We start from the raw sequence: 14,517 nt of genomic DNA on the forward strand, positions 1-14,517 counted from the left end.
CAGCCTCACTCACCCTGTGCATTGAAGTTGGCTGTGGGATCGTACTGCGTGGGGAATGCCGGTTGTAGCGACATGGAGTTGAAGGCGTTCAGCTGCTGGCTGTTGAGCTGTTTGCGGAGGCGTGCTCTCCTGTTGCTGAACCACACCTGCACGCGTGCCTCTGTCAGCTTCGTCCTGAAGAACGACAAAGAATACGTAAGTTTCAGTTCATTACAGTGTATACCTCTTAATCCTATTACAACAGTAGCATCAAAGCACTATTCCTTACTGACATACAGTGTGAAGAGATGTCGATTTTATAGCGTTGTTGAAGAGTGAGGGCTGTACTCTGTGAATCATAAATAATGAATACTATTCTGTTTACAGTAGCACTCACTCTCTGAACTACTAAAATTAAAATATTTTTTCCTTGTATCTGTGTCGGCAAAAGGCAATGCAACTGAATTTCATGAAATATAGAATTGTACGTGGAACTTTAGTGTGCAGAATGAAATTTTCACTCTGCAATGGGGCGTGTGCTGATATGAAACTTTCTGGCAGATTAAAACTGTGTGCCAGACAGAGATTCTAACTCGGGACCTTTGCCTTTCGGGACCTTTGCCCTTGCCCGCGAAAGGCAAAGGTCCCGAGTTCAAGTCCCGGTCCGGCAAAAAGTTTTAATCTGCCAGAAAGTTTAATGTCAGCACACGCTCCGCTGCAGAGTGAAAATTTCACTCTGCAGGCTGTGGCGAAGCCATGTCTTCGCAATATCCTTTCTTCCACGTGTGCTAGTTCTGCAAGGTTTGCAGGAGAGCTTCTGTGAAGTTTGGAAGGCGGGAGAAGAGGTAATGGCGGAATTACGCCTGTGAAGATGGGTCGTGTGTCGTGCTGGGGTAGCTCAGGTGGCAGAGCACTTGCCCGCGAAAAGCAAAAGTCCCGAGTTCGAGTCTCGGTCCGGCACACAGTTTTAATCAGCCACGAAGTTTCAACTTTTCTGTTTGCGTGCGTACCGACATAAACCAGGAGGAAAGAGCAACAGAACTGTAAAGTGTGTTGTGGTAGTCTATGCTGGCCAGTCTTTCCGCTTACAGCTCAAACTTCCCGTGAGCTGATGTACAAATTCGTCAGTGTTTGCTTCACAAGTGCACATGCGTTTTCAGATAAGTGGTTTATTTTTTGATATATTCCCACTGTTGTTTTCTACAAATCATGACTTGGTGGATTATGTCATATATCTGCAATAGAATAACATTTCTGGAGCTAGAGGCTACTCAGCGCCTTGTTAAACTCTTACCAGTTTTCGTTGCTTTGTAAAACAATAAGTTCACGAAGAAAACAAGTCAACTGATCATGACTGGTTATGTGTAGCAGCATCCAATCCTCGTATTACTTTTCCTCATTTAGGACTCAGCCCTTATACTACAGTTTGTACATAGAGAGCTCCAGAATCTCTCCAGCAAACTTTGGGGAACGGTAAATCACTCACTAACCCATATTTTGTCAAGAAACACCCTATTTTTAACCTCTAATTTTTATGTTGAACGCATGTATGAAGCGAATTCGTTATTGGTTGTTGATGTGCTGCTGTACCTCCAGCAGACCACGCCTTGATACTTCTGCCGAAGCGTGTGAGTGCTGGATGTTTCAATGAGAACTCCTGTATTTGAGGTAACACTGCCAGTAATGCGCGTTCAGCTTCCACAATAAGCGAGTCTTTCCACAGATGAGGCCTGTTTCATTTGTGCTGGTTCTTTAGTCAGTCTGTTTAGTCACATCTGCGATATGTGGTTGCTGTCATATATCACCAGAAAAGATTTCCCGTGAACATTCGAGTAGCATCTCAGACATCATGCTTACATACAACAGCTACTCTTCAATTTCCGCATACAACACTTGGGGATATATTGGGCCCATTAACATTTGATGTGAGAACCAATCTTTGATTCCAGAACGATACAGCATCATTCATTGGTAAGCTCAGCTCAATGATAACATTGGATAGGTCAAGTAGGCCGGTCGTCTGCTCAGCGTTTCGCCTGATTTAAAACCACTTAATGTTTTCTTTTTTTCTTCCTTTTCTGGGTGGGAGCTGTCAATATTGTGAGCTGATTGCCCGAATCAGTAATGCATTTCATGATGTCAAACAGGCTTCCGCCGTGCTCGACATTGTTACTCGATCACTGCCGTAAAGTTATCTTGCATATAATAAAGCTCATAAGTGAAGGACTGCAAATTTATTGTAAGATTATTATTATTATTATTATTAGCTATCTTTGCAGATTACAAATTTTCTTGACTATTGATTTCCCAGTCCGATCATCCAGATATAGATTTTCCGTGATTTCCCTAAATAGCTCAAGGCAAATGGCGGGCGGTTCCTTTAACAGGACACGGCCGTTTTCCTTCCCCAGTCCGAACTTGTGCCCCGTCTTTAATGACCTCGTTGTCCAAGGAATGTTAAACCATAATCTTTCTTCTTTCCTTTTCACTACTGATCTTGCAGAACTTTCCTGCGTAGATCCGTCTACGTATTTAATTTCCGAATAGGATTTTTTAATCTTCTCTGATGATGTCAGAGAGACGTAGACTAGTTCTTCCGAGAGGTCTCCGTCCTGGACATAGTTTGGGAACTTTCGATTCTTGCAGAGATCGAATAGTGTCCAAACTAACGGAGTTCCCTTGCTTTAATTTTGGATATTTATATGGCTCTCTAAATAAATTGTAGACTTTATGTGTTTGCTAATTTTTTTCCATCCTGCTGTGTTTTTATTTTCTCCAAATATCTCTCTTCAGTTTCCTCTTTTACGGATTTTTGGTTTTCCCTTACTCTAATTTTGTTAGTGCTCAGTGTCTCACAAGTGTATGTTTGAACAAGTTTAGCTTATGAGTCTTTTTGAATTTGTTGATATATCTTTGTTTCGTTCTATGTCCAGCAGTTGTATTCTTCCACTTACGCCTTCTTTGACATTGTTGTCTGCAGTCAAAATGGTTCCTAGATAAGTGAAGTCAACCATTTTTTCAAAGTTTTCTTACTATATGTGCTCCAGTAGTTTTCCGTGAGACGTCATGATATTTGATTTAATCACTATTAATTCCCAGTCCTGTTCCAAGTAAGCTAGTGAGTTGTTGTTGCGGTCTTCAGTCCGAAGACTGGTTTGATGCGGCTCTCCACGCTACTCTATCGTGTGCAAGCCTCTCCATCTCCGAATAACTACTGCAACCCTGATCCATTTTGATCCTGTTTACTGTAATCGTCTCCTGAAGTCCCTCTGCAGCTTTAAACCCCCACAGTCAGCTCCAATACCAAATTGACGATGCCTTGATGTCTCAGACTGTGTTCTATCAACGGAGCCCTTCTTTTAGTCACGTTATGCCAAACAATCTTCAGGATCACCTTTCAAAAGCTTCTCTTCATGTCTGAACTGGTTATCGTACAAGTTGTGTGTATAAAACTTTCGCTTTGGGAACTGAATATAACGTTTCGCTGTATTTTACCCCTGCTAAGTAAAAATTTCCAAGAGTATATTCCAGTCAACATTGTCAAAAACTTTCTCAAAAGTTTTGTCTCTCCGTGTTTCATGATTTCTCCAGAACACAAACTGACCTTCTCAGAGGTCCGCCTCTACCAGTTTCTACACTCCTCTGTAAATAATTCGTGCCAGAATTTGGAACCATAACTTATTAAACTCATAGTGCCGTAATATTCACGCCTATCAGCACCTGATACATAATATTATATTAAAGGGGCGATTATTTACAACTTTAAAATATTTTTAAAAGCTCTGGATTTGGAGTAATAGCTGTATGTCGTTAAGTTTCGGTCAAGAAATACGCCACCTCCAGTCATGCAGAATGACAAACACAGGTACTCGTATTAATGAGCTTATAAACATTGCTCAAACATTTTTTTACCGAATGCCACTTACTTCTGGGCGAGCTCCTCGCGGGTGTAGACGTCCGGGTACTGCGTGCGCTGGAAGGCGCGCTCCAGCGTCTCGAGCTGGTCTCCTGAGAACGTCGTTCGCGACCGCCGTTGCTTGCGCTTCAGTGGGATGCCTGGCTCGGACTCCGTGTCCGACTCGTCGGCGCTGCTCGGACCTGTGGCACAAAGTGTCAGCTCTCTCTCTCTCTCTCTCTCTCTCTCTCTCTCTCTCTCTCTCTCTCTCTCTGTGTGTGTGTGTGTGTGTGTGTGTGTGTGTGTGTGTGTGTGTGTGTGTGTTTATTGCAGCAACACTAAATTACTGCAGTGTGTTTACGTACTATACATGCTTTTCTCCTTCTCTTGAAGGGCGAGGACCCCAAACGTCAAGATACAGTTGAGATTTATTACCCCTCATTTTGAAAAACAGGCTTTTAATAATGAGGAACTAAAATCACTGTGCTAGTTCCGCAATGTGAATGACACAGTCATTTCACGTTGTCCGGTGAAGAGAATCCGGATACCACTATGTAGCTCGGAATTGGCCACTAGAAGTCACGAGAGGTCAACCCGCTAGTGTAAAGGGAGACGGGGAGCAGAGACGAAGTAACAGCAGAATGGGTCAGTCAGGCCAGCTGAGTGACTACGAACGCGGATTAGTCATTGCATGACAGCTGAGTAACAAATTCGTCAGGGACATTTAAAACCTTCTGAAGTTGCCCAAGTCGCGTGGTGGTGAAAAATGGTTCAAATGGCTCTGAGCACTATGGGACCTAACATCTGAGGCCATCAGTCCCCTATATTTAGAACTGCTTAAACCTAACGAACCTAAGGACAGCACACACATCCATGCCCGAGACAGGATTCAACCCTGCGACCGTAGCAGCAGCGCGGTTCCGACTGAAGCGCCCAAGATCCGCTCGGTCACAACAGCTGGCGCATGTTGCTGATATAAGTGTGAAATGGAAATGCGAAGCAACACCCACAGCTAAATCAAGAGCAGGCAGACTGTACGAACTGATGGACAAGCACTGTTGAACACTGCGGAGAGTGGTTGTACAAAATCGCGTGAAATCAGCGGAAGGAATCACTCGTGAACCCCAAAGTAATACCGGGAGTCTATCTACAAGGGGCGGACAAAAATATGGAAACACGAAAAACACATTACCAAGCCAATTACGGTGCAGGAAAACCGTTGGTATTGAAAAAGAGCTTCCAGTCGTGTCGGGATGGACACGTACAGGCGTTGTATGCTTTTCAAGTGAATCTTATACCATTCTTCCTCAAAAATAGTGGCAAGTGCAGGTACCGATGATAGGGGTGGATAACGATCATGCACCCTTCTCTCAAAGTCACAAAGACATACACTACTGACCATTACAATTGCTACACCAAGAAGAAATGATGATGATGAACGGGTATTCACTGGACAAATATATTATACTAGAACTGACGTGTAATTACATTTTCACTCAATTTGGGTGCATAGATCCTGAGTGGTTCAAGTGGCTCTGAGCATTATGCGACTTAACTTCTGATGTCATCAGTCGCCTAGAACGTAGAACTAATTAAACCTAACTAAACTAAGAACATCACACACATCCATGCCCGAGGCAGGATTCGAACCTGCGACCGTAGCGGTCGCTGGGTTCCAGACTGCAGCGCCTAGAACCGCACGGCCACTCCGGTCGGCACATAAATCCTGAGAAATCAGTAGCCAGAAGAACCACTTCTGGCCGTAATAACGGCCTTCATACGCCTGGGCATTGTGTCAAACAGAGCTTGGATGGAGTGTACAGGTACAGCTGCGCAAGCAGCTTCAACACGATACCACAGTTCATCAAGAGTAGTGACTGGAGTATTGTGACGAGCCAGTTGCTCGGCCACCAATGACCAGACGTTTTCAGTTGGTGAGAGATCTGGAGAATGTGCTTCCCAGGGCAGCAATCGAACATTATCTGTATCCAGAAAGGCCCGTAGAGGACCTGCAACATGCGATCGTGCATTATCCTGCTGAAATGTAGGGCTTTGCAGGGATCGAATGAAGGGTAGAGCCACGGGTCGTAACACATCTGAAACGAAACATCCACTTTTCAAAGTGCCGTCAACGCGAACAAGAGGTGACCGTGACGTGTAACCAAAGGCAACCTATACCATCACGCCTAGTGATACGGCAGTATAGCGATGAGGAATACACGCTTCCAATGTGCCTTCACCGCTGTAAACAGATCATGGATTCATCCGAAAAAAGTCGTTTTGCCATTCGTGCACCCAGGTTCTTCGTTGAGTACACCATCTCAGGCGCTCCTGTCTATGATGCAGCGTGAAGGGTAACCACAGCCTTGGTCTCCGAGCTGATAGTCCATGATCCTGCAAACGTTGTCGAACTGTTTTTGCAGATGGTTGTTGTCTTGCAAACGTCCCCATCTATTGACACAGGGATCGAGACGTGGCTGCACGATCCGTTACAGCCATGCGGATAAGATGCCTGTCATCTCGACTGCTAGTGATACGGGCCCGTTGGGATACAGCAGGGCGTTCCGTATTACCCTCCTGAACCCACTGACTCCATATTCTGCAGCTGACCGTTGTGGCCGAACGGATCTAGGCGCTTCGGTCCGGAACCGCGCTGCTGCTACGGTCGCAGGTTCCAATCCTGCCTCGGGCATGTATGTGTGTGATGTCCTTACGTTAGTTAGGTATAAGTAGTTCTAAGTCCAGGGGACTGATGGCCTCAGATGTTAAGTCTCAGAGTGCTCAGAGCCATTTGAACCATTTTTGAGGATTCGGTGCTCACCTGTTTCTACAAGGTACCGAACATACTGAAGGACTGTTTCAATCTTGTCGGCAGCGACTGAAAAAGAAGAGAAAACGAACCGAACGGAATGGAACCGCATACGTGTGAAACAAGTCCTAAGCAGCGTCGTAAAATGCCGAGCGTTACCCTGGTTGCGAGGCTGCTCCTACCAGATCAATATGGACACACCTGGAGACAGCGCCTCCGCTGTGTGAGAACTGCAGACTCCTGCAGCCGCGCTCCAGAAAAGAGCCGCCGCGAACGGCCCGGGGCGCCTGGCAGCTGGGGGCGAACAGTGGGGCCGCCGTGTCGGATCGCAGCCAGCGGCCGCCGGGCGCGCTTCGTCACACTCGCCGGGTGTCCCATTCGGCGAGACGCGCTTTCCAAAGGACGCCCGCCGTCCCGCTGCGCCCTATTTGTTCCACTAGAGGACAACGGCGGGCTTTTCCCGGAAGTTGACAGTTCGTGCCTCAGCGGGTCATTTCGTACAACGGTTCTGCCGTTGTCTGAGGCACCGGCAGCCGCCAGATGCGCGGGAGGTACGTCCTAATGTCACGGGGCACCTGTCGCTTAAGAGACTACAGGTTACCGTTCTTCTTGAGTACAATACTTTGTCTGTCTGTGTGTGTGTGTGTGTGTGTGTGTGTGTGTGTGTGTGTGTGTGTGTGCGCGCGCGCAGAGTGGCATGTTTTGTTCCTTGAAGTGTCCAATCCTCCCCAAAATCACCCTTGATACTATTCAAGGAGAAGAAATAAAAAGTCTGATGGTCGCCAATGCCATTACAATTCTGTCAGAGTCAGCTAACGACATGGAAAAGCAGCTGAACGGAATGAACGGCATGTTGGCTATAAGACGAAAATCAATAAAAGTAAAGCAAAATAAATCAAGAATTCGGCATAATGTCTAAACTGGCAAACCTAATCAGTGAAACACTTACAAAAACAGAGCGAGAAGTAAAATTTATGGGAAAAATTTCACAGCCTTTCGAAATGGCTCTGAGCACTATGGGACTTAACTTCTGAGGTCATCAATCCCCTAGAACTACTTAAACCTAACTACCCTAAGAATATACACACATCCATGCCCGAGGCAGGATTCGAACCTGAGACCGTAGCGGTCGCGCGGTTCCAGACTGTAGCGCCTCGGCCACCCCGGCAGGCTCAAAATTAAAATATGCGTACGACCAGGTGACGGCCAATCCCCAATTATCTTTAATAGTGTGTTACAGTAAACAGTAAGAATTCGGAACGAAAAACTTATTGAACTCATCATCTCACATATAAAGTTAGGAAGACGAAGCAAAAAGATCGAAATGAACTGCCTTGCAGTATGCAAATGATTTTGGTGTATTTTCCGAAAATGTGGCATCTGCTATAACTCAAATAAATCTTCTGGAAGAGATAGCTATCAGAACTGGCTTTAGATTTTCTGCAGAAAAAACAAAATTTGTAAGAAACGATAAGCATCCTCCAAAATTTCTGAAAACAGATACTGACCAGATAGAATTGGTACAAAAATTCAAATATCCAGAGGAGATAATCCAAGAAAGTTCTTTGGAAAAGTCTTTAATAGAGGAGTGGAAACCATATGGAATCACCAAAGACATCTGCAATAAAACATTCCTATGCAAAGATAAGGTATTACAACACAGTAGTGAAGCCAGAATGTCTATACGCTAGCAAATGCTTGGCATTAAGTTATAATTTAGATAGATTAGAAATACTAGAAATACAGGCCATAACGCACTCTCTTCAGGTTGGATCCTTCCGATAATAATTGTTGCAGGGCCATAAACGCCATCAACCATTGTCCGTTAGAGCATAAAACTTGATTCATCTGAAAAGATCACCTGTCGCCACTCAGTGGACGCCACTGGCATGAAAATTCTAGCCTTCGTCGCCAAAGAACAGCAGTCAGTGGATGAAGCAACCAGGCACCTGCTGCGGAGGCCCATACACAGCAACGGCCGCTAAACGGTAGTTGAGAGACTTGGTTCGTTTAAGCGGTTAGTTGCTCAACAGTTGCACCGCTATTCGCCCAATACAAATCTTCGCACGCCTGTCTCCTATTGTCCGTGCTTCAACACAACTGACTCTCGCCGGCTTGCAGAGCGTCATTTTGCCATACACAGTATGCTTTAAGCAAGGCACGTGAACAATTTACAAACTTAGCCGATTGGGAAATGCTTCCACTCTTGGCTCGAAGTCAATGATCATGCCCTTTTGGCCGTCAGATAAATCTTTCCGTTTCTCCATTATGACAACGATTGCACCGTTTTCCGCATCCCACCAACACGCTTTATGCATCCTCCACTATTACTGTAGCCCTCTGTCGTCTGTGAGTGGTTATTGCATATTGACTTCGAACAGAGCCGGTAGTCACCTTAATGCGACTGGACCGTGTATAAATTAACATGCCTTAAAATAGAGAAAATCGTTAGACACAAAGGTAGATAACTCTTTGTGGAGAGCATCCTGCTTTCTTATAGAGTTCACTTCGACTTCCCTATTGTCACCCTGTCGAGTCACGTCGTATCGTCACTATGTAAAGTGTTTCCAGCGTGAGAGATAGCTCAGCGCGCCAGAATGCCAGCGGCGGGGTGCGAAGGCATTGGCGTTCAAGGATGCCGCGACTGCAGCGCAGCTCGTAACGGCCAAGGATGCAGTGAAATATGGGGAACCGCGATCCTTTCGCTCCTGACACTTTCCGAAGCCTTAAAGGGCACTACCGCCCCTCCGTTTCATCGAATACTCTTAACGGCGCCATTGAGGCTTGCAGATTTTCTGCTGGGCGTGCGAGACCCAGGCAGCGTTGCTTTCGCCTCTTCACGCTCTCCTCTCGTCGTAGTAACGCGCAATTCGGAGTTGGCCGATACGCGCTTCTCCGTGAAATCATAAACATTTTTTCCTTGTGATAATAGTTTCAGTTCTTTCCTGTAATTCTTAGTTCTAGTTGGCACGTACGAGTGCTGTAAGGTAAGTAAATGTATCATCAACTTGAAGGCTACTTTGAACACCATTGCGCTCTACTTGTCGCAGTCCTGTTCGAGGTGGGCTTGTTTCGACCTTTAAACTGACTCACCTAACCAGTTGTACGGTGACGTACAGTTTAAGGTGGACTCCGAATCGCAGCCCATCTCAGCATTTTTCACACTGACAAACACTGCTTGAGGAAAAGAAACGAGTGACTGACAAAAATCCTACAAAATTTAGACGCGCAGTCTGCTACATCACTGAGCCACAGAAGTTGGGTTGAAAGTAATGCACTAACTATCTCGATTTCTTTGCTAGCTGATATACGACAAGTTTCCTCTACACAGGATCTTGTGTCATTGCTAGTGAACAATGGACTGCGAAACGACGTGTTCTTATCGAGTTCTCGACGAAGAAGCGAAACCAGCCGTTTGACATAAACAAAACGCTATAGAATATGTAAGCAGATGACACTTCTTCAAAAGCAATGAGCACAAGTGCCTGAAGAATATCACAAAAGGGGCAACCCAGCATTAAAAATTAACGTTGTTGTAGGACACGACCATGACCAGCGAGGAACAAGTTGACTCGGGCGTCAAAAGCGTCACATTCCGTGCGCTTGCTGACAACTGACTTGTGGTAACAATACAGTACATAATACTGTGTAAAGCCTGGCGTATCTGCGAGCTTGTGTACAATGGAACCCGGCTCTCTAACCCAGACTCAAAGTGGGCTGGAAGTTGGTTTTGTTCTCCTTGAGGCGATGAAAGCCTGTACATACACACTCGTCACTACAAAAGACGTGACGTGCTTGTTAATAGGGTCTGTGATATCCGCTGACGGCAATGCAATATCTGTAACGTGCCCCCATGGTAGGCATAAGATTGGTAAGGAGTTCCTGGGGTAGGGCGCTCCATTCCTCCACCAGCGCGACTGACAAGTGCTGTATAATCTTTGGTGGGTATGGACGTGCAGCAATACGTCTCACCAACGCATCTCACACGTGCTCAATGGAATTTAAGTCAGGGGGACGGACAGGCCAGTCTGTTCGCTGAATATCCATCGGTTTCGGGAGCTCATCCACATGTGGTGTTCGATGTCGTCTATAAAAATGATGTCAGTGGCGAATACACCACTCAAAAAACGCAGGTATGGAAGGAATACAGTGTCGCAATAACTGGTGAGGTTACCGTATTCAAGGATTTGGACATCAGTATGCATATACAACATTATGCGCCCCTGCGCCATAACACCTGGACCAGCAAAACGGTCATGTTCGACAATGCTGGTCATACCGTCATATGGCGACAATTCAAAAAATGGTTCAAATGGCTCCGAGCACTATGGGACTTAACATCTGTGGTCATCAGTCCCCTAGAACTTAGAACTACTTAAACCTAACTAACCTAAGGACATCACACACATCCATGCCCGAGGCAGGATTCGAACCTGCGACCGTAGCAGTCGAGCGGTTCCGGACTGAGCGCCTAGAACCGCGAGACCACCGTGGCCGGCTGGCGACAATTGGGAAAACTTAATGCACCCAGGAAGATTGTCGAACACAATCGTTTTGATGGTCCATGTATTATGATATGGGGAGTTAAAATGTTGCCTGAGCGTACTGACCTCCAAATCTTTGAACATAGTACACTCACTGGTCAGTATTATTGTGACACTGTACTTCTACACCATGTAGACCTTTTCAGGGATGCATTCGCTCTGAATTTATTTTTATGGATGCACGGCCGCTTCGATCAGCGCAAGTAGAGAAACTCCTGGAACGAGAGGATATTCAGCGAATAGACTAGCCTGCTCATTTCTCCAACTAAAATCACATCAAGCACGTGTGAGATGCTTTGGAACGAGGTATTTCAGTATGTCCACAAGCACCAACGACTATCCTTCAGTGGCCGGTCATTGTGGCCGAGTGGTTCTAGGGGCTTCAGTCTCGAACCGCGCGACCGCTACGCTCGCAGGTTCGAATCCTGCCTAGGGCATGGATGTGTGTTATGTCCTTAGTTTAGTTAGGTTTAAGTAGTTCTAATTTCTAGGGGACTGATGACCTAAGAAGTTAAGTCCCATAGTGCTCAGAGCCATTTGAACCATTTATCCTTCAGTATTTACTGTGCTAATAGAGCATCCTCCGTGGCCAGCATGGAAGCTTGGTGCAGAGCATGCATTGCCATCCGTGGTCCAGGGGACCATCATAAATCACGGTGACTATACTGTAATTATCGTCTTTGAATAATAAAAGTGTCATTTATGTTTGTCTCATTGCGTATTTCTTTCAGTTACCTTCTATACTATACTGTAATAGTTCTTTATTGTACGGTCCAAGTTTCATCGAGCTGTGTTACAAGACAGAAACAGATCATGGCTCAAATGGCGCTGAGCACTATGGGACTTAACAGCGATGGTCATCAGTCCCCTAGAACTTAGAACTACTTAAACCTAACTAACGTAAGGACATCACACAACCCCCAGTCATCACGAGGCAAAGAAAATCCCTGACCCCACCGGGAATCGAACCCGGGAACCCGGGCACGGGAAGCGAGAACGCTACCGCACGACCACGAGCTGCGGGTAACAGATCATGCGAAAGTTACTTTCGTCTCGTAAGTTTTGCACACCAGTTTAGAGAAGTTACGCCAACATCTGTATTATATTCGATACACTTCCGTAATGGCCAGCATCTATTCGGGATTTCAGTCGTGACTACAGTAGATGCACTGGCGGGTATGCCTGCCTCTTGATTTAACACTCGCCTCTTCGTCCGCTGAGGACACGTACAGCCCCGGATGCGCTGGGGTCGGCGAACCAGCCGGGCTGAGTGATTGGCCCATCTGTATGTGGGCCGGCCATCTCTCATTAGGAGGCCCCACTGGTAGATTTATGGCGCGCCATTACTCAAGGGCGGCGTGCCAGTGATACCCCGTAATGCAGTCGATTAAGCGGCCCAGGCATGGCTGTTGTCTGCCGCTGATCCCCTAGCTGCCGTCCTCCTGACACCGGCTTAAAATCACTTTGTACCGTTCAGACGCTACTTGTAATGAGCCTGCTCTCAGTACTGTAGTTGGTGTCTGACGTAAATCCTGTGCTCACCGAGCAATAATGTTAGAAGCAGCATTTGAATGACGAGACTTCAGCTGATGTCTCTTAGTGAAGTCGTAAATACCTCAGTACGCTGATCCCGTGAAGCCAGTGCCGAGCACTTTTTGTCAGTTTGTGTCCGCAGATTCGTCTTACTTTGGGAGCAACGGCAGTGCATTAGCAATGAAACTGTCCTTTTAATGTAAGCATTTCTGCATTTCCTCTCGCATAAATGCTGTTTAATGGTCAACTTGCTTTGCTAAAATTACATCATTCCAACACTTCCTGTTCCATGAATGTTCAGTAGTGTCACATTTTAAATAGCTATTCGACCAGCTTGCCTCTCTTTTTCAATTGTAAAACACATATCATTCTCGATAACCTTCTTATGTACTATTAGTCTGCCCCTACAATTTTCACCTACATTGCTAAGTACTAAGAACTACAGCAAGAATGACTTAGCAGATTTCCTGCTAACCTGTCGCTTCCTTTTGTAAGGACGTTCGATTGACGTCTTTTCCTATCCTCTGTATCGCCACTTCATTGCATATCTTCATGGAATTCAGAAGTACTTCTTCAATCAGTGGTGAGACTGTCACAGAGACAGCGTACCTGACGATGATTTTTTAATATGTTTATTTTCTAAAAAGCCGCGCATTAAAACGTGATTTTTTGGTGTTCATGCATAGGTTTCTATTGATATAAAAAGGTAGGGTAAAGTGTTTCGGGTAGCCCTTTGGCTATTGCGATAGGGACCATTTGTATACCCAACTGAAGGTTCGTCTCAGTTTCACTATACTACGGTACAGGGTCAAAGTATGAATATTAGAAACTTCTTTATGCTTAGGCAAATAGAGCAATTCGGTAAGTTCTTTTTGCATTTGACGTGATCTACCAGGGTCTTGATGGGACTTACAGAAGCACGATTAGTTTAGGGGCAGTTCCTCGGAAAGCCCCAAGGAAGGATTTCTTCACTATATTTTCGCCGTCATCAGCGGCCGAAAGCCCAGAAAAGGATTCCAAGACGACTATGCACAGTTAATGACTAAAATCTTTACTTTTCTCTAACGAGCTTTTAAAATTTTAATATGGTTCAAATGGCTCTGAGCACTATGCATCTTAACTTCTGAGGTCATCAGTCGCCTAGAACTTAGAACTAATTAAACCGAACTAACCTAAGGACATCATACACGTCCATGGCCGAGGCAGGATTCGAACCTGCGACCGCAGCGGTCGCTCGGTTCTAGACTGTAGCGCCGAGAACCGCCTGGTCACAAAGGCCGGCGCATATAATTTACAATATCTTCTCTTTTGCTTCGTCTCATGCCTTTCTTACATATTTTTTAGTCAGCGTCCTTGATGACTAGAGACCTTTATTATTTTGCCAACGATTTTACTGTGAAGAACAGCCGATAATTAAAATTACAGTTTAATTTTAGCACAGTCTGTAGTATTATCTAGTTTGTTGCTGTAGAATCAACAAAGATTCGTACAGTGTACAAGTTTCGTTATAGTTTCACGAAAAATTCCTTCACCGTAATATACGGAGTAGAGGTTACTCCTGGCCTCACGGAGAACTAACTTCAACAGAGGGCTGGCACCATTAAGCAATCCAGCTCACTTAACTTATTATTTTAATGACAACAGACCCGTTAAAGGTATTACGGCCGTAGCGGTGTGCGCTAAATTGTGATAACGCGAGTGCGGCTTAATGGCTGGGTGTTGCTGCGATCTGGAGAGAACAATGCTGGCATAATGAA

The 14,517-nt window shown here is 45.5% G+C and overlaps 1 protein-coding gene across 2 annotated transcripts in view; it reads right to left on the reverse strand.

Moving 5' to 3' along the window:
• LOC126336870 (protein gooseberry-like) overlaps positions 1-14,517 on the reverse strand; it is a 214,463-nt gene that overhangs the window by 46,051 nt on the left and 153,895 nt on the right. For both annotated transcript variants that reach the window (XM_050000976.1, XM_050000978.1), the window contains exons 4-5: positions 3,906-4,077; positions 14-174 (exon numbers count right to left, since the gene is read on the reverse strand). In XM_050000976.1, the coding sequence (XP_049856933.1) occupies positions 14-174; positions 3,906-4,077 (333 nt within the window). The remainder of the gene's footprint in view (positions 1-13; positions 175-3,905; positions 4,078-14,517) is intronic.

The sequence above is a fragment of the Schistocerca gregaria genome, chromosome 2, assembly GCF_023897955.1.
Source record: "Schistocerca gregaria isolate iqSchGreg1 chromosome 2, iqSchGreg1.2, whole genome shotgun sequence".
Taxonomy (NCBI): domain Eukaryota; kingdom Metazoa; phylum Arthropoda; class Insecta; order Orthoptera; family Acrididae; genus Schistocerca; species Schistocerca gregaria.